A 26,837-nucleotide genomic window follows, 5' to 3' on the forward strand; every position below is an offset into this window, starting at 1 on the left:
GTTTACACAAAAGGAGATGTTTTGGTTATGACACATCTCCATTTTATACTCAGATGGTTACACGGTTATGGTTACACATAGCTTATGTGACATTTTTCCAGGAAGCCAGCCTCCATAAACCCACAGATTCTAGTTTTATGCTTTTTTTTTAATAGTGTGTTTTGCTCTTGTCACCCAGGCTGGAGTGCAATGGTGCGATCTCAGCTCATCAAGTTCAAGAGACTCTCATGCCTCAGCCTCCCAAGTAGCGGGGGTTACAGGTGAGTGCCACCATGCCCGACTAATTTTGTATTTTTTGTAGAGACAGGGTTTCTCCATGTTGGCCAGGTTGGCCTTGAACTCCTGACCTCAGGTGATCCACCTGCCTTGGCCTCCCAAAGAGCTGAGATTACAGGCGTGAGCCACTATGCCCAGCCTTAGTTTTATTTTTTTATTTGATTTTACCACTAGCAATTTTAGACAATCTAATACATCCTGCTAAAATCATTCCATTGGTAAGGATTTTGCAAGCAAAACCCACTATATATAAGAAACTACTATAGCTAGTAGGTTATTAGCATGTTTACAATGAGATTTTACCAGGTCAGTAACGTCTTTTGTTTTTTCTCAGGGAGCCCTCTCTCCCTGTTAAAAGAATAATTTGTAGCCTGATGCGAGCAATTTTCTTTCCGCTCAAAGAATGCATTTTCTAAAAGCAGTGAGATCAAAATAAATTTTTCACTTGGGGATACTAGAACGTATACTATTATTGTGTTCTGCAACATTTTAGTTATACATTTTTAGGTAGGGAAAAGACTTCACTGTTTATATGTTAAGTGAACATTAGTTTCTTTTCCCTGGCTTTTGACTAAGGTTTAAAAGTTGACTTCGCTATTGAAGTCACCACTTGCTCTTACCAAGGGCACTAGTAAACTGCAGGGGAGGAAGAGGGTGTCTTCCTGCAATAGATACTAGGGGATGGGAGGTCCTGCAAAGAGAGATGTTCTTTTGGCAGGATACCTAACTTTTCAAAAGCAAATTTACATAAGTGAATCTGGATATTTCAGCGGAATTTAGTCTGGGTTCTCTCGGCAGCACACTCAGAGAATACTTTGAGTAGAAACTTTATTTGGAATTGTGTATGCAGTAAAGGTAGGAAAGGACATGTAATAGGAAAGGGAAAGTGGAACGCAATAAAGGTTATTTTCTTAATCTAGCTTCTAGAGGAGGTGACTGGAACATAACACTATTGAGTAATTCTGGGAACTGGGCAAAACACAATGTTCAGAATTACCTGACTTTAGGGCTGAGACTGCTGGACTATATAGCAAATCACAAGATTCGTTTGTTGACGCCCATTCTGGTGATGATAATTCAGCACTTCCGGATTAGCATGTCTGAGAACAGCAAGGCTTTCAGCAGTTATTGGAGAAAAAAAGAACCCATAGATACAGCTATACAGATAACTAGTTGGCCATAGTTTCCCAGATATTCCAAGGGACATAGGCGAGGCAATGATAACCTCAGGAACAAGTGGAGATGAGTGGGAGAGATACAGTACATGGAAATCATTCACCTGTCTACGTACAAAAATAAATAGAAAGAACAGAGGCCGGGCGCGGTGGCTCACGCCTATAATCCCAGCACTTTGGGAGGCCGAGGCGGGCGGATCACGAGGTCAGGAGATCGAGACAATCCTGGCTAACACGGTGAAACCCCGTCTCTACTAAAAAAAAAAAATACAAAAAATTAGCTGGGCGTGGTGGCGGGCGCCTGTAGGCCCAGCTACTCGGGAGGCCGAGGCAGGAGAATGGCGTGAACACAGGAGGCGGAGCTTGCAGTGAGCCGAGTGAGCTACTGCACTCCAGCCTGGGTGACAGAGCGAGACTCCATCTCAAAAAACAAAAAAACAAAAACAAACAAAAAAAGAACAATCAGAGTTGGCAGCTCAGAAAGAATTAAAGAGGTATATACATATATGTTTACTGTGTGTGTGTGTGTGCCTGTGTGTGTGTGTGTGTGTGTGTGTGTTTAGGTATCTTAAATATTTAAGCCTGGAGTTCTTGAAGTAAACTTGTATTTGTTGGATTTTTATTTCTAAGTCAGTGAACTAAGATGAAAAAAAAGGACAATGATTGATGGATGTATTCTCACCAAACAGGGTTCTAAAAACTTAGAACCTCTAACTTCCAAATAAAGGTGGTTGTGTTAGTAATGAAAGTGTAGTAATAATCCCTATTGCACATTCTGTCATAAATTTGTACTCTCTCAAGAGAAAAACTAAAAGCAAACCCCTAATCTCCTATATTTTGAGGCAATTTTACATGGGGGAAAAATAATATCAGACAGGTTTCTTCCAGACCAGCTTTTTCTAACACTAAAACTAAAAATGAATAGATTTCAAGTAAGCAAAGGATTTTTAAATAAATCACTTCAACTAAGATTTGCATACAGTCTGGATGAAGTAGATTTTATGCTTATATTCTTCAGTGAGGATTTATAGCTCAACAAATTTGGTGGTGCAATGAAAGCAGCTCTATGCACACAATGCAAACTGAAAAGATGGAAAGTTTTGACTTCATAAAAACTGAGAAATCAAAGTAGTCTTTTTTTTCATTTTTTTCTGTTGTTGGTTGAAAGCCCATCTTTTACAAAAAGGTTTATCTATAGTAATATTATAATGCTTGAATATAAACAGTATACAAAATATAATACACAAAATGTTTATTTGAGTGTCTGCTTTTGTATGGGGGTGCATGGTAGATTGTATTTCCAGATACTAAATCATGGATTGAAATCTCTCCTTTCAAGATTCTTATTATAGCCAGTCTCTTCCACATTGGAAATTTGACCTGTTCCACATTTGATATTCCTATTAACGAGGTTACTCTTCTGTAGATGAAAAAGTGTATATTGAAGTATCAGTATAGTATCTGAATTAGATAACACACTAAACAATATAATAATGTATTAGTAAAAATAAGGAAAATAAAGAAGCTGAAGTCGTGCTTAAAGAACTTTAAGAAAATGAAAACTGAGGTGTTGAAAAAAGCTTTTAAGGCTAACGTGAATGAGGCATTCAAGTGGGAAACCCATCCAGTTCTACTTTTTTGAACTTTGCCTGTCATGGCCAGGATAATTACGTAGAGATCAGAAGAACAGAGTGAGACATGGAAATCCCAATTTATGTGACCTTGGGCAAATTACTTAGCTCTGTATGCCTCAGTTTTCTCATTGATAGATTGAAGATATTTATATATCTTTACTATCAAGCCATTTACAGAAATAAATGAGCTAACATATGCCAAGTGCTTTAAATTGTGTTAAGTACAAGGTAAATAATAAATGTTTATTATTATTAAAAGAGGAAAATTCCGTGAGTAATTCTGTTATGCTAAGTAAATTTACCTTTGGTTTGCCCATCATTTCCTTCATTTTCCAGATAACTCTTTAAAATGAATTTGATTTTCAAACAATAAAAAACAAAACAGCAACAAAACTCCCTCTGACCTCCTCTCACCTTTAGTCCTTGCCAAAGTGTTAATATTGCAAAAGTACTGTGAGAATTTCCTGTATTGTGGTTCCTGGAACACTTTAGAGGCTTGTGATTCTACTGCTTCTTATTCACACTATAATACATGTCTCACCAATAGATGATTCAAGAACATCATTTAAATACACAATTTTTCATTCTCTTTTTTTGCTAAATTTCTTCATACTCAACTTTCAGATTCTTTAATCTCCAGCTCAGCTCCAACAATTCAACGCTGTTCTTTCTGAAAAAGTACACATCGTGCCTTCTCTACTTCGCTCTTGGAACATAATTTCTCATGGCAGGTATGTGTGATTTCAGTCACTAAATTAAAAATAACCAGAAAAGCTATTTCTTGGATTGGCTGATTTTGGGGTAATGCTTTAAGAGAAAAGGACATGATTAACAGTGGATGTTTTTAGGATTTTCATGCATTAGCACTTTCCACATTCATTATATTTTCCTGATTCTTCATTGTATAACTTAGGCATGATTTCATGAAGTTTTTTCACAGGTTTGAAGAGTGGTTTCTGATAGGGCTACCTTTAAATTCTGAGTGAGAACTGAACTTTAGCCTGGTTAAATTGTGAGCAACAGTGTTCTAGTATAGCAATAGAAAATGCCAAATATTAATGACACAATGCTGAAAAGTTTTTAATTGACTATTTATGTTGTGACATCCAAAAATTACACAAATGAACAGTTTGACACATTGTACTGTTGTTAATGACATCACTCTTTGAGAGAGTATTCACGTTAGCACAGAATCTCCTAATGTTGAAATGTTTTAGGTGAAAGGCCTAGAAACAAGTAATTTTGAGTATGAACAAATGGAATGTTCTAGGGGAAAAAGGATTGTTTATGTATGTTCAACATACTGTGAAATGAAGCCAGGCCTCAAAGCTGTTACCCATCTATTTGTTATCAGTTATCACACCAAGTCCAGAATGTTCCTATGTCTTCTTTTCCCTAGAATATCTCTACGAACCAATGAGCAGCTAGACATTTATCAGAGCAAAACCTGCACTGAGATGAGGAGAGGGCATACTCTCAACTAGTATTATTGTGACAATGGTAGACTACGTTGAATGAAAGATTCTTGAGCTAGACACACTTTCATGTGATTTCTGACTTGGATACTTACTTTCTTTGATACCTTGAGAAAATAACATTATTATTGGACCTTATGTTTTCTCATCTATGTAATGAGAACCATACTATCTATCTTGTGATTTTGTTGAGAGAATAAAAATAAATGCCTGTTATGTAAGTCCATAAAACACAACGTGGTGCTTGTTAATATCTTCTACCTCCAGATCTTTAAGCACCTCTGCCAATTTAAAACATAAATGGTAAATTCACTTTACTGCAACAGAGCTGGTAGAGAAGAAAATGTTTGAATAATCTTCCTGAAGAATAAGATACATCACATAAAAATGTTGGTATTGGGTGAAGTCCCGATTGGAAAGTCTTCAGTGTTTTATTGGCAAGATGACTCCGTTATCGAATGAAAGAATGTTGTGGATTCTCCGTCACTAGTTTCTGCTTTTAAGAACTCAGCTCCTGAGTTTGCTCTTTAAGTCATTACTCTGTCTGTCTTTCTCTACAGTGTTTAAGACCACTCTGTGGAGGTTAATTTCTGGGACCTTAGGGATAATATGCCTTTCGTTGATGGCTACGTTGGGAATTTTGTTGAAAAATTGTAAGTTTTTCTAAGCAAGTCTCCATAAAAATCAAAACTGTGAAGACATCATTTAATAATAAAGGCTTCATCTTGCTAATGTGTAATATTTTAGTATTTCATAAACCCATACCTAATTAAACAAATTTCTAATCATTTCTTGTAGCTTTTACTAAACTGAGTATTGAGCCAGCATTTACTCCAGGACCCAACATAGAACTCCAGAAAGGTAGGTCACATTTTTTGGAAAACTTAGCATTGGTAAAGGATTAAATAGGCAGTTTCTTGGTTTTTTCACACAGAGAGGCATGATGGAATATTATACTTAGTAATAGAAATTTGCCTACCAGTGTAGGATAGTCTCATGTTACATTACTCAATCTAATGTAAAGATGATTAAATTACACTGAATGTGTATCATTTGTACATTTAACTAATCAGGAAAATAGTAGCCTGAAACGAAAGATATGTTTCCTATATGAGTGCTCATAATTAAGTAACAAAAAATAAACCACAGGAAATGTTACAGTTAATCCTCATTACCTGCCTGAATTTGCTTATAACCTATACTTTTGCATCTCACTACTTTTCCTTTTCCAGAATATAGTGCACAGATTTCTAAACCTTACTTATCCAGTGAAAGCCAGCTCAAAGTCCAATTTTTGTTTTTGGAGATGGAGTTTTGCTCTTGTCGTCCAGGCTGGAGTGCAGTGGCACGATCTTGGCTCACTGCCATATCCGCCTCCCGGGTTCAAGTGATTCTCCCGCCTTCCTGCCTCAGCCTCCCAAGTAGCTGGGACTACAGGCGCCCGCCACCATGCCCAGCTAATTTTTGTGTTATTAGTAGAGTCGGGGTTTCGCCATGTTGGCCAGGCTGGTCTCGAACTCCTGACCTCAGGTCATCCACCTGCCTTGGCTTCCAAAGTGTTGGGATTATGCCGTACCCAGCAGAGCCACTGCGCCCGGCCCCAATTTTCTAAATATGTATTTTTCGGAATGCACCCCAAGTTGTCTCACCATCATCTTGATTATATAGTGTTTATTTACAGTGCAACATCTTGGCCAGGCACAGTGGCTCACATCTGTAATCCCAGCTCTTTGGGAGGCTGAGGTAGGCATATTACTTGAGGTCAGAAGTTCAAGACAGGCCAACCCCGTCTGTACCAAAAATACAAAAATTAGCCAGGCATGGTGGCACGCACCTGTAGTATCAGTTACTCAGGAGGCTGAGGCGTGAGAATCACTTGAACCTGGGAGGCGGAGGTTGAAGGGAGCTGAGATGGTGCCACTGCACTCCAGCCTGGGCAACACAGCAAGACTCTGTCTCAAAAACAATTAAAAAATATAAAAATAATAGTGCAACATCTTCAGCACTACTTATATGGCAAAGATTTGAGTGTCTATGACGTGTCGTGTTTTTATTACTGTGGATAACAAATGTTGAAGACACTATTATTGATAAACTGTATAATTAAGCCTCAAGATAATTGGTTTATTTATATTCCCTTTTCAAAAATAAGATATGCAAACATATATCAAAATTCTCCAAATGTACCATATTCTTTTCTGACTCAGAAAGTATGCTAAAATGTTTTCCTCCTTTAAATCTTTTTCATCTAGTTAACTCCTATTTATGCTACAGTACTTAGTTTTGAGTCACTTCCTCAAAAAAAGGTTCTTGTAACTGCCCCTCATCTTACACTCTGCTACATGCTGTTTTAACATACTTAATTTTTTTGTACTTATCTAAATCATCACTAAATATCGTTAATAAATTATTGAAAATTATATAATTGTGATTCTATCTCTAGAATATAATCTCCATGAGGAAAAAGCATCATGTTCATGTCTAATTAGTTCACATTAGTAGCCCCTGAAGTGTGGTGTATACAGTAGATTCTGAAAGAATGTTAAAAGAATACACAGCAAATAATTTTTGAATAATTAAATAGCATTGAAAAAAATGTCTAGTCTCCAGTGTCACTAGTCATGCTTTATGTTTTCTGTCAGATTCTGACTGCTGTTCTTGCCAAGAAAAATGGGTTGGGTACCGGTGCAACTGTTACTTCATTTCCAGTGAACAGAAAACTTGGAACGAAAGTAGGCATCTCTGTGCTTCTCAGAAATCCAGCCTGCTTCAGCTTCAAAACACAGATGAACTGGCATGTGCTGAGTCTGATTTTCTACATTTTCTTTGATATAGAAAAATATACTATCTAAACAAGTTAAATACTTTGGTTTAAGTCATTAATCACATAGTAAGTGGATGGTTATATTGGAATTGAGTTATCTGTTCTGTGTACCTTAAAGTAGTCATTGTAAAATCTTTATTAAATTCCTTAATGATTATATCACGGGAATACAAATCAAGATAGGTGCCAAATAAAGTGAAAGAAACTTTTCAGGAAGAATTCAAAGAAGATAATAGGTCATTATATTTACCCATTTTGTTTGAAGAACCAACTGAATGACTGTGATTCTTAACTCTTTTAACTGAATTTATAATTTCGTTTATAATTTTATAGTTTTTGTCATCTTTCTGGGATATAAGCTAGTATGGAAATATGGTAAGAAAACGTACCCAATTCTTTTCTTTTTCTTTTCTTTTTTTTTTTTGAGACAGAGTTTTACTCTGTTGCCCAGGCTGGAGTGCACTGGTGCAATCTCTGCTCACTGCAGCCTCCACCTCCTGGGTTCAAGTGATTCTCCTGCCTCAGCCTCCTGAGTAGCTGGGATTACAGCCACCTGCCACCAGGCCTGGCACTTTTTGTATTTTTAGTAGAGACAGGGTTTCACCGTATTGGCGAGGCTGGTCTTGAACTCCTGACCTCGGGTGATCCACCCGCCTTGGCCTCCCAAAGTGCTACGATTACAGGCATGAGCCACAGTGCCTGGCCCTGATTACCCAGTTCTTTTTTTGTTTGTTTGTTTGTTTGTTTGTTTGAGATGGAGTCTCGCTCTGTCGCCCAGGCTGGAGTGCAGTGGCGCAATCTCGGCTCACTGCAAGCTCCGCCTCCCGGGTTCAAGTGATTCTTGTGCCTCAGCCTCCCGAGTAGCTGGGACTACAGGCGCCCACAACCACGCCCAGTTAATTTTGTGTATTTTTAGTAGAGACGCGGTTTCACCGTGTTAGCCAGGATGGTCTGGATCTTCTGACTTCATGATCTGCCCACCTCTGCCACCCAAAGTGCTGGGATTACAGGCGTGAGCCACCGTGCCCGGCCCCTAATTACCCAGTTCTTAAGAAAAAGTGTGGCCGGGCGCGGTGGCTCAAACCTGTAATCCCAGCACTTTGGGAGGCCGAGGAGGGCGGATCACAGTCAGATCGAGACCATCCTGGCTAACACGGTGAAACCCCGTCTCTACTAAAAATACAAAAAATTAGCCGGGCGTGGTGGCAGGCACCTGTAGTCCCAGCTACTCGGGAAGCTGAGGCAGGAGAATGGCGTGAACCTGGGAGGCAGAGATTGCAGTGAGCTGAGATCGTCCCACTGCACTCCAGCCTGGGCGACAGAGCAAGACTCCCTCTCAACAAAAAAAAAAAAAAAAAGAAAAAGCGAAAAAATTCTCCTGCTGCACGTGGCACCTTTGCGGATTATAGGTTGAGTAGATTATACCCATGGGATTCCTCCTTCACAATACCATGATTTTGGAATCAAATTTAATCTTTGATCCCCCGTGAAGAAAGTGTTCCATGAAAACTCTATCTCCTTTTAGAAGGTTTTTAATTCTTCAAGAAGTGAGATTTTGTGGTATTTTTTCTCCATATATGAATGGGCCTGATAAATGAGAACTTTGAGTCTTGTGATTATACCTTTTAAATAGGAAGTTAAAAATAATTTCCGTTTGTGTGATGGACAGGCTGAATCTTATTCTAAACACTGACTTTCCCTCAAAATATGTTATTCCCAGAGTAGATTAAAATTAGATTAATGTGATTGTCTTTTACTTGAAGCAGGATTTTATGAGCTCCAGTCAACAATTTTACTGGATTGGACTCTATTACAGTGAGGAGCACACCGCGTGGTTGTGGGAGGATGGCTCTGCACTCTCCCAGTATCTGTAAGTTTCTGGCAATCATGGCGTTTTTTGCTCTTTATGAATTTGTCCTTAAATGTGACTAGTAAAGGTAACATCCAGGAGCACTGTAGCTGAAATACCCTTGTCTAGGGCATGAGAATACAGTAAAAGGAAAAAGTACAACAAAATAACAATTTTAGATCTAGGCAGATCTAAACCACTCTAAATGTTAAAATCAAAACAGAAGATAATGCCTAATGAAAGGAGGTCAGGGATATAGGATAATTGGTGCAAAAAAAATACTGATAACCATTACATGCTTGCCTATATTATTTTAAATTTTTTAGTTAAAAATATATTATTTTGTAATCACATGGATAACAAAACCAAAACATTACAAATCTCCAGAAAGTGCAATGCATAAGCTCTCTTAGTTCAAATCAAACATTTGAAAGATATTATATTTCATCCTATATCTTTTGTCAGTTAACTGAAGTGCCTTTTTCCTAAATCAATCTTCATACAAGAATGTGAAGAGGGCCAGGGATGATGGCTTGAGCATCCAAGTTAATGCTCAAGTGACATGAAATTTAGTGTATTTGTGGCCATAAAAGAACTTTTAACATATGCTTTATTTTTGCCTTAGTACCAGCACTTGGAAGTATATGTGCATGTACAGATACTCATATACACAGAGGCAGTCCAAAAAAATAGTATATTTACTATTTTATTTATTCTGGTAGACCCCAATATTCTCAGCATGCTCTTATGTTTTATATACTGTAGACTCATTGTCTGTATGTGTGTACTTTTTGAATCTCATTTTCATTTATAAACATGAGATTTGCAGCATCACTCAGGGACAAAGTTTATGCTCTGGTTTGTTTTCCTAGACTAGATCAGATAATACATCTTAAATAAAAAAGAAGAAAAGCATATCACATATTTAAACCATTAATGACAACAGAAAAACAGCAAGGAAAAAAATCCCTGTCCTCAATGCTATTGATTAGTGAGAAAATAACTGGGTATTTTGTAGCATTACACTAGAGAATCATGAAAATTGTGGTTACTGAAAAAAAAAAGGACTCAATATGTTAGTATCTCACTCAAATGCTTTTAAAATTTATATCATTTAATTGAAAAATGCCCTGAACATTCTTAGTTCCTTTTTGTGTATGTGAACATTTTCTTCTTCATTACAGATTTCCATCATTTGAAACTTTTAATCCAAAGAACTGCATAGCGTATAATCCAAATGGAAATGCTTTAGATGAATCCTGTGAAGATAAAAATCGTTATATCTGTAAGCAACAGCTCATTTAAATGTTTCTTGGGGCAGAGAAGGTGGAGAGTAAAGACCCAACATTACTAACAATGATACAGTTGCGTGTTATATTATTACTAATTGTCTACTTCTGGAGTCTATAAAATGTTTTCAAACAGTGTCATATACAATTGTCATGTATGTGAAACAATGTGTTTTAAAATTGATGAAATTCGTTCACCTACATTTGAGAATTATAAAATTAATATAAAGAATTTTGTATTTTCATTTAAAGTATATATTTAATGTTAAATTCAATGTAGTTTTATTGCACATTTATGTAATTTTATTTACATTCTTGCTAATTCTCAGCAGAAATTTAAATAAAATTTAATTCACATCAAATAAAATTTACAAAATAAAATTTAACTCACACTGCCCAGGCTGGAGCATAGTGGCAAGATCATAGCTCATTGCAAGCTCAAGTGATCCTCCTGACTCAGCCTCCCAAGTAGCTAGGACTACAGGCACCATGTCACTATGCCCGACTAATTTTTAATTTTTAATTTTTTGTCAAGACGAGGTCTCGCTATGTTGCCCAGGCTGGTCTTGAACTCCTGGCCTCAAGGGATTCTCCCACCTTGGATTCCCAAAGTGCTGGGATTATAGGTGTGAACCACCATCCCTGGCCCTCTTCACATTCTTGTATGAAGATTGATTTAGGAAAACTGCATTTCAGGTAACTGACAAAAGATATAGGATGAAAAATAATATCTTTCAAATGTTTAATTTGAACTAAGAGAGCTTATGCATTGCACTTCCTGGAGATTTATAATGTTTTGGTTTTGTTGTCCATGTGATTACAAAATAATATATTTTTTAATTAAAAAATTTAAAATAATACAGGCAAGCACGTAATGATTATCAATATTTTTTTGCACCAACTATCCTATATCCCTGACCTCCTTTCATTAGGCATTATCTTCTGTTTTGATTTTAACACTTAGAGTGGTTTTCTCTGTTATGAATCAAAGCTGATCTATTTTCATCATTTTTGTGATGAAAAAATTAATTTTGATTGACTTAGGATGGAAGGATTTGGACTGGGTGCAGTGGTTTATGCCTGTAATCCCAGCACTTTGGGAGGCCAAGGCGGGTGGATCACTTGAGGTCAGGAGTTTGAGACCAGCCTGGCCAACATGGTGAAACCCTGTCTCTACTAAAAATACAAAAATTGGCTGGGTGTGGTAGTGCACACCTGTAATCCCAGCTATTTGGGAGGCTGAGTCGAGAGGATCCCTTGAACCTAGGAGGTGGAGGTTGCAGTGGGTCGAGATTGCACCACTGCACTCCAGCCTGGGCGACAGAGCCAGACTCCTCTCCAAAAAAAAAAGATGAAAGGATTTGGAACCTTAATTGCATCTGAAAAACTGCCTCACCTTTGTTATTTAGTGTACTCTAACCACGGAGTAACATCCCAACATAATCCCAAATCCTACTCAAACAAAAGGGGAAGGGATTATGCAGGTGTACACTAGGCCACTGGTGTACCAATTAGAAACCACTTTAGAGTTATGCCTACTGTACCCACATAATCCTAAAAATATGTTACAACTGCTACTTCATAGTTTATGCCACTTATTTTATTTTTTACTTTTATTATTATTTTTTTCTGAGATGCGGTTTCATTCCCATTTCCCAGGCTGTAGTGCAATGATGCAATCATGGTTCACTGCAGCTTCAACTTCCCAGGCTCAAGGGATCCTCCCACCTTCTGAGTACTTGGGACTCAGGTGCGAGCCATCATGCTCAGCTAATTTTTTGTATCATTTGTAGAAATGGGGTTTTGCATTGTTGCCCAGGCTGATCTTGAACTCCTGGGGTCAAGGATTCTGCCCGCCTTGGCCTCCTAAAGTGCTGGAATTACAGGCATAAGCCACTGTGCCCGGGCAGTTTATATAATTTAAACACTGCCTTTTGGTTCCTTAATTCGCATATGCTGGGACAAGTAATTATTTTTTTATTTTATTTTATTTTATTTTATCTTACTTTAAGTTCTGGGATACACGTGCACAATGTGCAGGTTTGTTACATAGGTATGCATGTGCCATGGTGGTTTGCTGCACCTATCGACCCATCATCTAGGTTTTAAGTCCCACATGCATTAGGTATTTGTCCTAATGCTCTTCCTCCCCTTGCCCCCCGCCCCCTGACAGGCCTTGGTCTGTGATGTTCACCTCCCTGTGTCTATGTGTTCTCATTGTTCAACTCCCACTTATTAGTAAGAACATGCGGTGTTTGGTTTTCTGTTCCTGTGTTAGTTTGCTGAGAATGATGGTTTCCAGCTTCATCCATGTCCCTGCAAAGGACATGAACTCATTCTTTTTTATGGCTGCATAGTATTCCATGGTGTATATGTGCCATATTTTCTTTATCCAGTCTATCACTGATGGGCATTTGGGTTGGTTCCAAGTCTTTGCTATGGTAAATAGTGCTGCAATAAACATACGTGTGCATGTGGGGACAAGTAATTATTTTCTGTTTTTCTCAATACATTAATTATTGGTTCCTCCGTTAGTTGTGAAGTCCTAATTAGGGAAAAGGAGTTAGGCTGGCGGGAGCAGGAAAAAGCAGAAAGAGAAAGCAGATAAGCTATGAGTCTGCCTTTCTTCATGGTCCAGGATATGGGCCATGTGCTAAACTATTACCAGACACCTGCAAGTTAGCTCACTGCAACCTTGGCATTATCAGTACTGGACAAAGCCCTCTGCAGCATACAGCATAAACACTATTCCATAAAATCCTAAGCAAGCCTTTGTTTCTTTGCAGTCAGCTTTTCTTCTGCTGATGCTGCCTGTTGCCTCCCTGGAAACATATTTTCCTACTTTTCTTTAATAAATCTGCCTTCCTTTACCTACAGCTGTCTTGGTAAATTCTTTTACCTCAATGCCACCGGCCCAGATAGCTGTTGCTCACCCACAACATTAGTGTATTAGTCCGTTCTTATGCTGCTACTAAAGATATACCCAAGACTGGGAAATTTATAAAATAAAGACATTTAATTGACTCACAGTTCTGCAGTGTTGGAGAAGCCTCAGGAAACTTACAGTAATGACAGAAGGGAAAGCAAACACATCCCTCTATGCATGGCAGCAGAAAGGAGACGTGCTGAGCAAAAGGAAAAATACCCTCTTATTAAATCATCAGATCTAGTGAGAACTCACTCACTATCATGAGAACAGCAAAGAGGTAACTACCCCCATGATTAAATTACCTCGTACCAGTTCCCTCACATGATACGTGAGGATTAGGGGCACTACAATTCAAGATGAGATTTGGGTGGGGATACAGCCAAGGCATATCAGTTACTGACATCTGTATTCTCATATTGCATGCATAAGAAAGTGAGTTATTTTACAGCTGAACTGGGACAGCTCTTTGCTTATTTCCAGAGATGCCTAGGTGTCTGTTTTTGACTCTTGGCCATGATATGGGTAGTAGGCTAACTAACTAGCTAACTAATGGTTTATGGTGAGTTCTTTAAAGTTCAGAATCCCTCAGTGGAATCCAGGGTCAATTTGTTTATTGATAGCTTCCATATGAGATAATTACAGATCTTGTCTCTGCTGTGTGACCAGACACAGATAAAAGACTGCAAGAAATTTCAGTTTCAGCTCTCCTGAAACCAAGTTTCATCACACAAATATCAGGTTTCATCCAGAGATGAATGGTGTCTTTGCGCAAATATCTCTTGGTCCCACACTGCTTGTTTGAATTATCTTTCTCATACGGTATCATATACCTCTCACTTATTAAAAAGTTTTTCATGGCTGGGCGCGGTGGCTCAAGCCTGTAATCCCAGCAGTTTGGGAGGCTGAGGCGGGTGGATCACGAGGTCAGGAGATTGAGACCATCCTGGCTAACACGGTGAAACCCCATCTGTACTAAAAGTACAAAAAAATTAGCCAGGCGTGGTGGCAGGCGCCTGTAGTCCCAGCTACTCGGGAGGCTGAGGCAGGAGAATGGCAAGAACCCGGGAGGCGGAGTTTGCAGTGAGCTGAGATCGCGCCACTGCACTCCAGCCTGGGCGACAGAGGAGACTCCGTCTCCAAAAAAAAAAAAAAAAGCTTTTCATAAGTATGCTCATTAGAACCTTATAATTCATTTCAGTTATCTACACCTGGAAATGTTAGTTCTATAATTTTGGACTTTCTGAAACTTTTCTCTTTATATCCTAACGCAGGGGTTGAAAAACTTTTCTCAAAAAACTATATAGCATATATTTTCAACTTTGTGGACCAGTCTCTGTTGAAACTTCTCAACCTTGCCATGGTGGTGCAAAAGAAGACATAAATAATACAAAAATGAATGGTTTGACTGTGTTACAAAAGAATTTTATTGACAAAACATATGGTGAGACAGATTTGGTCCACAGGCCATAGTTTGCCAACATGTGCCCAAGTATGTAAGATGAGAATATAAGGCCATAAATTCTACTCTCTGCTTTATTCTTTTCCAGGTCACTTCTTACCAGTTGTAAATGTACTTACAAATTTTGCTGTATGAAAACAGTTATGTCTGTTACTATCAATCTGTGTTCATTTTAAAGGGTGACAATCTACAAATTATGTGTTATAGACAAGTTGCAAGATGTTCACCAATGATTCCCACCTTGTGCTATACATGCCTTTGTGGAATTTCTTTCCACATTGTATCAAGGTTGCTCTGTGTGACCAATGAAATAAAGTGGAAATGATGATATTTCATTTCTGAGAATAGGTCATCAAAGATAGTATGACTTCCTTTTTCCTCTCTCCCAGATTACTTGATCTGGGGAAAACCAGTTACAATGTCATGAGCAGCCCTGTTGAAAGGACCATGTGGCAAGGAACTGAAGACTCTTACACACAGCCAGCAAGCAACTGAAGTCTATTTCCAATAGCCATGCTATGAGCCTTCTTTGCTTGTATAGGCTGCAGTCTTAGTCAAGCCTTCAGATGATTACAGCCCCCAGCCAACCCCTTGACGGCAACCTCATGAGAGACCCTGAGCTAGGTCCATCGTGCTATGCTGTTCGAGGATTCCTCACTCTCAGAAGCTGTGTGAAATAGTAAAGTGTTTATTCTTTTTTTTTTTTTTTTTTTTTGAGACAGAGTCTCACTCTGTCACCTGGGCTGGAGTGCAGTGGGGCCATGTCGGCTCACTGCAACTTCCGCCTCCTGGATTCAAGCAATTCTCCTGCCTCAGCCTCCTGAGCAGCTGGGATTACAGGTGTGCACCACCACTCCTGGCTAATTTTTTTGTATTTTTAGTAGAGACGGGGTTTCACCATGTTGGTCAGGCTGGTCTTGAACTCTTGACCTCAGGTGATCTGCCTACCTCGCCCTCCCAAAGTGCTGGGATTACAGGCGTGAGCCACTGCGCCCAGCCATAACTTTTATTCTTTTAAGTCACTAAATATTAACGTGTCACATAGCAATAATCAATACATATTTTGGTACCAAGAATGAAGTTACTGTTATAAAGAAAAAAAAAACCACTAAAATTTTGGAGTGCTTGAAAACAGGCAGTGGATGGAGGCCAAAAGGACAGGAAAGACTGAAACCTTCTAGTATGGTCTTATAGTAGGGAAGTGAAAACATATTAGAAACTGGAGAAAGTAAAAATCTTTCTATTTAGTACCAGAAAGTTTAGCAACACTTTTGCCTGTAGTATTGTGGAAGGTAGAAAATGTACTTAATGATTTAAGAGAATGCTCTGAAGTTATTTCCAACTAGAGTGTTGAATATGCTGTCTGATTTCTTCCTACTACTTATATTACAATGCTATAGAACACACCTAAGCTAATGGAAGGGCTGTTGAGCAAAAGAAGACAGAACTTGATTGTTTTGAGATTCCTGGACTCTCAAATGTTAGCATGTCAAAAATGCTAAAACTGAGAAATAGATTCTGAGCAAAGATCCAGTCTAGAGTGCTCTCAGGAAAGCATGATTCTAAACAAGAAGGTGTGGGTGTGACTAAAATTTCCTGTAAATATCATAGAAAGAACACAAGTAGTACCTCAATTCAGTCAGACGAAGATCTATAAAGGTCAAATAATAGGGCTTCTAGGAAGCCCTAGGGCATTGTCCCTCAGGTATCTCAGCAGAAGCTCCAGGTAGAGAGAAGATTGGAAGAGATTTATGTGTGCGGTTTTTACAAATAGAGTTCATAGAAAACCTCAAAACATTTTTGAGATGACTATGTCAGTAGAAAAATGACAATGAAGTGCTACCTTTTATTCAAAAGTAAGAATAATTCAAAGGACAGAACTAAGAGCCTGTAAGGTGGATCCAAGAGTTATGAAGAGTGATTTTATAAGCAGAAATAGGACTGAGTCCTAATCAAATGAGTCCCAACATTTGCTATGCTAGATTTTAAATTATTATGCATCAGTGACTCCTTTGTAATTCTCATGCCCCTCCCTGTTTTGAACAAGGATGTCTATAGTTTGTTCTTTCGAATGTTGAGTGTATAAGGGAAGGAAATCTCTAGTATTGTTAATTTCACAAGCCTTCAGATGGAGAAAAATGATACTGAAGAAGCTAAACTTAAGGAACTTCACCTGATGAGTCTCACTCATACCTGGATGTGACAAATTTCTGGACTTTGAACTGACATTGTAACGGAATGAGATTTGGCAGTTGGTGTGGATTTCGTATGTGGGAGGGACATAAATCATTTGGGGCCAAAGATTAGACTCTTGTAAACAGCTTCCTATATGCTCCCAATGATCCCTGTTTCTTGGAATTTAACACTTTTGATATAATCAATTACATTGTATAAGGGTTGATCAGTGTGACCAAGAGAATAAGGCAGAAATTATAGCATACCACTTTTGAGGCTAGATTATAAAAGACAGTATGTCTTTGGCATTACCCTTTTTCATATCATCGGATTTGGTGGAAGCCAGCTACCTTGTCGTGAGCAACTCTTTTAAGCGTTCCATGTGGCAAAGAACCGAGGCCTCCTATAAACAGCTAGCAAGGAACTGCAGCCATCTTGTAGACAGCCTTGTGCACAAGCCTCCTTGGTTCAACTCTTCAAGCCTTAGAAAATACAACCCAACCTACATTTTTACTGCAACCTCATGAGGGATCCTGAGCTAGAACCACCTAGCACAATTGCTGTTGATTTCTGACCTCAGAAACTGTGAAGTGAAATATTTTGTTGTTTTAAGCTTACAAGTTTGAGGATAATTTGTTCTTTGTAGTAGTTAGCTAATACAATATGTTTCCTCATCATGACCTCATGAATAGAGAACATTTATTTATTTATTGAGATGGAGTCTCACTCTGTCACCCAGGCTGGAGTGCAGTGGCACAGTCTTGGCTCACTGCAACCTCTGCCTCGCTGGTTCAAGCGATTCTCATGCCTCAGCCTCCCCAGTAGCTGGGATTACAGGCACCCACCACCATGCCTGGCTAATTTTTGTATTTTCAGTAGACATGAGGTTTTGCCATGTTGGCCAGGCTGGTCTCCAACTCCTGGCCTCAAGTGATCCACCTGCCTCGGCCTCCTGAAGTGCTGGGATTACAGGCATGAGCCATTGCGTCTGGCCAAATAGAGGACATTTTAGAGCCCAATAGTAAGCTAGGATTATATTTCCTTCTTTGAGGTTCTATTGTTATAACCCTTATACGATAAAAAACAACTCTTCTGCCAGATTAAAGTTTTTTTGTTTTTTGTTTTTCTTAGTTCTCAATTATGTTATATAACCCATGAGTGTCACTTTATTCTCATTGGAAATATCCTTCCAAGAGCTCTTACCCACCTGCTGTTGTTTGGACTGGCACCTTACTAGACCTGCTCCACAAACTGCCGTCATGAAATTTTTCTTCACTAATTTTCTCATTTACACTAAATACTTCATTGATTACAGTTTACCTCTTCATATATTTTTAATTGAGCAAAAACACAATAAAGAATACCTATCTTAAATTTACTCGTAAACATTTAAGCTATGTCTACACTTACGATTACTACCAGATTGCAATAGAGACTATCTACCACCACCAAGACTCTCTTGCTGTTTGCTAATTGATACTGTCTCCCCTGTTCCAAGAAAACTACTACTCTGATTTCTGAAAATATAGGTTTATTTAGCCTGTTCTTTAATTTCATATAAATGGAAGCTTAGCATGTATGATCTTTGTGGCTTCTGTTGCTAAGCATTACGTCTGTGAGATACATCCGTATATTCGTGCAGCAGTAGCTCCTCACTTTTATTGTCATGTAGAATTCATAAGAATGCATCACAATTTGCTTATTTATTCTAATATTGTTCAACATTTGAGTCATTTCCACTTTTTACTATTATGAGTAAAATTGTTATAAACATTTTAATATAGCTCTTGTGGGACATGTGGCTTCATATCTTTTGAGTGTATGCCCAGGAGTTGAATTTCTAAGTCATAAGCTGTCATATATTTAGGCCCTTTAGTTCATGCTTTAAAAACTAGTGATAATTTATTTATAAAGCTTATTTATAATTTCACTGGCAGTTTATGTGAGTGTTACTCTGTATTCTTGACAATACATAGTATTATGAATTATTTTAGTCTAAGGACCTTCTGGATACTATGCATTTGCATACAATTGTACATTTAATTTCCATCTTCCAAATGAATAATGATGCTTACCCCTCATCTTTTTTTTTCATTTTTATATCCCCTTCTATGTAGTGCTTGTTTAAGCTTTTAGCCATTATTTATTTTTAACAGCGCTGTTGCAGTATAATTGAGATACTTTAAGCATACTTTATATGCTTAAAGTATGACATTTGATGTATTTCCATATCTATGCATCTGTGAAACCATCACCTCAGCAATATATGAAACACCTACTAACCTCAAAAGTGTCCTTTCCCCTATGTATAAAATACTTCCTCTTGCTCCTCCCCTCACAGATGAGTATTGTACTGTATTCTGTTACTATAGATTTGCCTTTCTGTGTTTTATATAGATAGAATCATATAATATGTACATCTGTGTTCTAGATTTTTCATTCAGCATCATAATAGTTTTTATACTCATCTATGTTGATACATGTATCAATAGTTAATTCCCTTTTATTTCTTATTTCTTTCCTTTTTTTTTTTTTTGAGACTGAGTATTGCTCTATCACCCAGATTAGAGAGCAGTGGTGTGATCTCGGCTCACTGCAACCTTCACCACCTGGGTTCAAGTTATTCTCATGCCTCAGCCTCCCCAGTAGCCGAGATTACAGATGCCCACCACCACGCCCAGCTAATTTTTGTATTTTTAGTAGAGACGGGGTTTCACCATGTTGACCAGTCTTGTCTCGAACTCCTGACCTCAACTTCTCCACCTGCCTTGACCTCCCAAAGTGCTGGAATTACAGGCGTGAGCCACCACGTCCAGCCGATTCCTTTTTACTTCTGAGAGTCTTCTGATCCTTGAATAAAGTATGTTTCTTGTACCTCAATATGCTTAATTTTTTCCTTCTGGCTTTCGTTTTAGGTTCAGGGTATATATGTAGGCTTCTTATATGAGTACATTGCATGTTGCAGCGGTTTGGTGTACAGATAATTTTGTCATCCTGGTAACCAGCATAGTACCTGACAGGCAGTTTTTCTATCCTCATCCTTCTCCCTCTCCCCCCCCAAGTAGGCCCCAGTGTCTATTGTTTCCTTTTTTTGTGTGCCTGTGTACTCCATGGTTAGCTCCCACTTATAAGGGAGAATATGTGGTTTTTGGTTTTCTGTTCTTCCATTGATTTGCTTAGGATAATGGCCTCTATTTCTATCCATGTTCCTGCAAAGGACATGATTTTTTTCTTTTTTATGTCTGCATAGTATTCCATGGTGTATATGTACCACATTTTCTTTACCTAGTCCATTGTCTCAATATACTTAAGTTATACTCAGTAATGTTTTGTAGTTTTTACTATTCAGGCCTTTTATGTTTTTATGAGATTTCCCCAAAGTAGTCTATTGTTTTTAATGCTATTATACATTTTATTTTCTAATTTCAAATGTTTTATTTTAAAATTGTAAGTATATATGTATTTGTGTATATATATATATATATTCATTTACACAGTTGATTCTAAGTGTATCTTTTGTTGTTCAACCTGCCTAAATTCACTTATCCTAGCAGCATTTCTGTAGATTTCATTGGGTTATCTGCATAGATGAATAAAGACAGTTTCACCTCTTTCTTTTGAAAACTGTGTGCCTTTAATTCTTTTTATCGCCTTGTCACAGTGGCCAGAATATTCAACACAAAGTTGAATACAAGTGGTGAGTAAACACCCTTGTTTTGCTATTGATCTTAGAGCATGAATATTCACTTTTTTTACCTTTATGCTTAATTTTAGCTGTAGGATTTTCATAAATGACCTTTACTAGGTTGAGAAAGTTCCCTCCTATTCCTAGTCTGATGAGAATTTTTATAAGGAGTACATATGACATATGCTTTTATTAAATGTTTTATTCTGCCTCGATTGAAATCAGATTGTTTTTATTTCCCAGTTATAAACCTCAGTTGTTCATGTTATCTTTTTTACGTATCTTTGCAGATGCTTTGCTAATTTTTTAAAATTTTATTTTATTGAGGTAAATACAACATAAGATCTATCCTCAACAAATTTTCAAGTCTACAGTACAGTATTATTAACAATAGGTACAATGTTGTATAGTAGATCTCTATAATTTATTCATCTTGCATAATTGAGGCTTTATGCCCTTTGATTAACAACGTCCCATTTTTTCCTCTCTCCATTCCTGGCAACTACCATTCTATTCTCTGATTTTATAAGCTTGACCACTTTAGATATTTCACATAAGTGGAATCATATAGTATTTATCCTGTGACTTGTTTATTTCATTTAGCATAATGTCCTCAAGTTTCATCCACATTGTTACATATTGCAGGATTTCATTTTTAAGGCTGGATAATATTCTATTGTATGTGTATGTACACATTGGCTACTGTGACTAGTATAGCAATGGACAGTAGTATACTAATATTTCTTTGAGATTCTTATTTCAATTCTTTTGCATAATTACCCAGAAAGGAGATTGGTGGATCATATGGTAGTTCTATTTTTAATTTTTTGAGAAATCACCATCCTGTTTTCCACAGAAGCAGCACAATTTTTCATTCCCACCAAAGTGTTCAAGGGGTCTAATTACCCCACGTACTTCTCAACACTTGTCTTTCATTTGTTTGATAATAGCCATCCTTATAAGTGAGAGATGATATTTGGTGGTTATAATTTGCATTTCCCTGATGACTAGTGATATTGAGCATCATTTCATATGCCCATTGACCCTTTGTATGTTTTTTATGAAGAAATGACCATTCAAGTCTTTGATACATTTTTTAATTGGGTTACTTGTGTTTTTTTAATATTGAGTTGTAGGAGTTCTTTATATGTTTTGGATATTGACTCCTTTTCTGATATATGATTTGCAATTATTTTCTCCCATTCTGTAGATCATCCTTTCATTCCATTGGTTATTTCCTTTGTGAACCCCGAAAATTTGAGACAGGTCTCAGTTAATTTAGAAAGTTTATTTTGCAAAGGTTGAGAACGTATGCCCATAACACAGCCTCACCTCAGGAGGTCCTGCTGACATGTGCCCAAGGTGGTCAGGGCACAGTTTGGTTTTATACATTTTAGGGAGACATGAGACATCAATCAACATATGTAAAATGAACAGTGGTTTGGTCTAGAAAGGTGGGACAATTCAAAGCAAAAGTGAAACAACTGGAAGCAAGGAGGGGGCTTCCAGGTCACAGGTAAGAGACAAATGGTTGCACCTTTTTGTTTCTGATTAGCCTTTCCAAAGGAGGCAATCAGATATGCATTTATCTCAGTGAGCAAAGAGATGACTTTGAATAGAATGGGGGGCTCCCAGGTCACAGGTAAGGGACAAATGGTTGCATCTTTTTGTTTCTGATTAGCCTTTCCAAAGGAGGCAATCAGATACGTATTTATCTCAGTGAGCAAAGAGATGACTTTGAATAGAATGGGAGGCAGTTTTGCCCTAAGAAGTTCCCAGCTTGAATTTTCCCTTTTGGTGAGTGATTTTGGGGGCCCAAGATATTTTCCTTTCACACCTTTGATGTGAACAAGCTGTTTGTTTGCTATAGTCCTACTTGTCTATTCTTGCTTTTGTTGCCTGTGCTTTTGGTGTCAGATTGATGATATCATTGCCAAAACCAATGTCAAAAGGTTTTCCTCTATGTTTTCTTTGAAGGGCTTTACATTTTCAGTACTTACATTTAGGCTTTTAATCCATTTGAAACTTATTTTTGCATATGGTGTAAGATAAGCAATTTCTTTGCAATATGGATATTCATTTTTCCCGTCACTGTTGAAGAAACTGTCATTTCCCCTTAAATAGTCCTGCCACCCAAAGACCGTTTAACCGTATTTGCAAAGTTTATTTCCAAGTTCTCCAATCTGTTTAATTGGTCTATATGTTCATCTTTATGCCAGTGCCATATTGTTTCAATTATTGTAGCTTTGTAATATATTTTGATATCAGGAAGTTTGAGGCCTCTGGCCTTCTGTTTCTTGCTCAAGATTTGTTTGGCTATTCAGGGCTTTTTGTGGTTCCATGTGTATTTTAGTATCATTGTTTTCCTAATTCTAAAATGCCATTGAGGTCTTGATAGGTATTGCACTAAATCTGTAGATCACATTGTGAAATACAAATATTTTAACTATATGAAGTCTTTTAATAAATGAATATAGGAGGATTTTTGCATGTTGATTTTGTACCCTGCAACTTTACTTGGTTTTAGGAGGCTTTTTTGTGGATTCTTTAGAGCATGCCATAGGCAAACAGGGACCATTGTACTTCTTCTTTTACAATCTGTATGTTGTTAATTTCTTTTCCTTGCCTAAGAGCTTTAAGTAGGACAAGGGTTAAATAGAAATGGCAAGTGCAAACATCCTTGCCATGTTTCTGATGTCAGAGGAAAAGTTCAGCTTTTTCCATAGCATGATATTAGCTATGCACTTTACATATAGGGCCTTCAAAATGTTGAAATATTTTTCTCAAATTCTAGGTTGGCAGGAGTTATCATCATAAAATGGGTATTAAATTTTGTGAAAACTTTTTTTCTGAATCTATTGAGATGCACAGGTGACATTTATCCTTCATTCTATTAATGTGGTATATTACATTAATTGATTTTGTATGTTAGGCTATCCTTGCACCCCAGGGATAAATGCCACTTGCTTATGGCATATACTCCTTTTAGTGTACTGTTGAATTAATTTTGCTACTACTTTGTTGAGGATTTTTGCATCTACGTTTACTAGACGTATTGGCTTATAGTTTTCTTGTGGTATCTTTGACAAGCTTTGGTGTAATGGTAATGCTGGCCACATAAAATTAGTTTGAAAGTATTTATTCTTTTTAAATTTTTATATAATAGCTTGGGAAAGATGGGCATTAATTTCTCCTTAAATATTTGGTGGCTTCACCAGAAAAGCCATCTTGTCCTGGGAATTTTTTTGTTGTAAGTTTCTTGGTTACTGATTCAATCTTCATTCTAGTTATAGATATGCTCATATTTTCTATTTCTTCATAATTCAGTCTTGGTAGGTCCTTGTCTTTGTGAATTTTTTCATTTCTTGTAGGTTATCCAATTTTTTGGCCTATAATTGTTCTTAGTTGTCTCTTACCATCTTTTATATTTCTGTGGCATCAGTTGCAATGTCTTATTTCTGATTTCATTTATTTAAGGCCTCTCTTCTTTTTCTTAGTCTAGCTAAAGGTTGTCAAGTTATTTATATTTTCCAAAAACTAACTCTTAGTTTTGTTTACTTTTTATATTTCCTTTCCATTCACTATTTTATTTCTGAACTAATCTTTATTATTTTCTTTATTCTTCTAAATTTGAACTTTGTTTGTTCTTTTCTACTTTTCTGGTTGCTTGGGATATGTATTAGTCCATTTTCACACTGTTGTTAAAGACTTAACTGAGAGACTGGGTAATTTGTAAAGAAAAAGAGGTTTAATGGACTCACAGTTCCACATGGCTGGGGAGGCCTCACTATCATGGCAGAAGGTAAAACACATGTCTCACATGGCGGCAGACAAGAGAGAATGAAAGCCAAGCCAAAGGGGGTTTCCCCTTATAAAACCATCAGATTTCATAAGATTTATTCACTACCATGAGAACAGTATGGGGGAAACCACCCCCATGATTCTATTATCTCCCACTGGGTCCCTCCACCAACATGGGGGAATTATGGGAGCTACAATTCAAGATGAGATTTGGGTGGGGACACAGCCAAACCATATCAAGGTATAAAGTGCATTGTTTGAGACCTTTCTTTTTTCTTAATGCAGATATTCATCACTATAAACTTTTCTTTTAGCCCTACTTTTACTACATCCCATAAGTTTTGTTATACTTTATTTTTGTTTTCATTTATTCTAATGTGTTTTTAAATTTCCCTTTTGATTTATTCTTTGCAGATTGGTTGTTCAAAAATGTATTGTTAAATTATCACATATTTATTAGTTTTCCTTTTGCAACTGATTTCTAGTTTCATTCCCTTGATGCTGTAAAAGATACTTGATATGACTTCAATTTTCTTAATTTTCTTAAGACTTCTTTTATGACCTAACATATGATCTATCCTGCAGAATGATCCATGTGCACTTGAGAAGAATGTATACTCTGCTGCTGTTGGATGGAATGTTCTGCACATGTCTGTAGGTGACTTGACTTGCAGTGTTGATCAGGTCATCTGGGTCTTTGTTGCCTTTATGTTTGGTTGTTCTATCCATTATTAAAAGTGAGCACTGAAATCTCCTACTGTTATTGTATTGCTATCTATTTCTCCCTTAAGTTCAGTCAATGTTTGCTTTATACCTTTAGATACTCTGATGTTGGGTGCATATATATTTAAAATTATTATATCCTCCAATGTGAATTGACACCTTTATCATTATGTAATGTCCTTCTTTTTTTCTTGTGACAATTTTTGACTTAAAGTCTATTTTTTATAATATCAGTAAAGGCATTTTTTGTTGTCTTTTAGTTATTATTTGGCAAAGGATTTTTGCAGTCTTCTTCAACCTTCATGCTAGTCTAACTGGCTTTCTTTTTTTCTTGGTAGATTCCAGGCATCTAGAATATCCCAGGTCCTCTCAGTGCTCTGAGATAAACAGGAATAAAGCTAGCTCCTCAGGCAATCTCCAGAAAATATGGATTATCAGATGTTTAGTTCAACTTTTTCCCCCAAGGAGAAGCTGAGAGTTAAAGGTTTTGGTCCACTCACTCCATCTTGATCCAAGGAGTGGTTGAAACTGCCAGCTCACCCCACCACCTATGTTCTTGCTGGTCCCACGCAGCCAGGCTATGCTTGGTTCTATCAGTACACTGAGACAGGCTAGAGAGAAGCCAGTCTTAGGAGTAGCCCCCGGAAAAATTGGGGAATTGGACATGCCATCCATCATTTATTAACCAAGAGCAAAGCTGGGAGCAGGGGAGTTTCTCCCTGGTTTTTTGGCACTGTGCTGGGGGCAGGAATTGGGGAAGGAGTGTACCTTAGATTTCCCCAAGGCTTCAACATGAGTAGTTTCACCAACAGCATTGGAGCATCTCAGCTAGTTTCTTAACTTGCCACAAAGAAAATTTATCTATGAATTTTCAGTTGAATTGGTGTGTTTGTAGAGAGAAAAGAGACCAGGGCTTCCCACTCTGTCATCTTGCTAATTTTACTCCACCATTTATTTTATAATTTAAATATATAAAAATAAGATACATATTTATAATTTATGTGTATGTATATGTATATATTTTAAATTTAATGTATATATATAAACATTTGCTGTATTTCTAAATTGGAATACAATACAATGAAATTTAATTGCATCTTAAATGGACAAAACATTACCATGCGTAAATGGAAAAAATTGTGGCTGGAGTTATCTCATGATGGAGAGAACAAATACCACTGTACACAATGCCACCAAACATCCTGTATGAGCTATAACACAATCCCATATAGTACTAAGTAGGCTTTCTGATATTTTCTACTCGCCAACTGAGGTTTTCTTAAATATATTCTTAGAAGTGTTTCTAGCTATGATGCACATATATTGTAAAATCCAATGTAATATTTTTTCATACATGGTTTTAATTGCTCCAACATTAAAATGGTTAGACTTGCATTTTTTCAGCCAACATAGGTGACAGCTGTTTGTTAAAACACTAAATAAATTACACAGACAGGCTACAAGAAAGTAAGCATGTACATTAAGAACACAGTCACCTGAGGTTAACATTTTAGAATTCTTATTTATTGAGAGCTTATAATAA

At 37.3% G+C, this 26,837-nt stretch overlaps 1 protein-coding gene across 1 annotated transcript; it reads left to right on the top strand.

Moving 5' to 3' along the window:
- Positions 1-3,636: 3,636 nt before the first annotated feature.
- On the top strand, positions 3,637-25,326 carry KLRD1 (killer cell lectin like receptor D1). The gene is made up of 6 exons (XM_063693815.1): positions 3,637-3,816; positions 5,121-5,213; positions 5,359-5,421; positions 7,203-7,354; positions 9,148-9,254; positions 10,418-25,326. Exons 1-6 carry the CDS (start codon positions 3,810-3,812, stop codon positions 10,536-10,538), a joined length of 543 nt encoding a protein of 180 aa, XP_063549885.1. The 5' UTR covers positions 3,637-3,809; the 3' UTR covers positions 10,539-25,326.
- Positions 25,327-26,837: the final 1,511 nt, after the last annotated feature.

The sequence above is a fragment of the Gorilla gorilla genome, chromosome 10, assembly GCF_029281585.2.
Source record: "Gorilla gorilla gorilla isolate KB3781 chromosome 10, NHGRI_mGorGor1-v2.1_pri, whole genome shotgun sequence".
Taxonomy (NCBI): domain Eukaryota; kingdom Metazoa; phylum Chordata; class Mammalia; order Primates; family Hominidae; genus Gorilla; species Gorilla gorilla.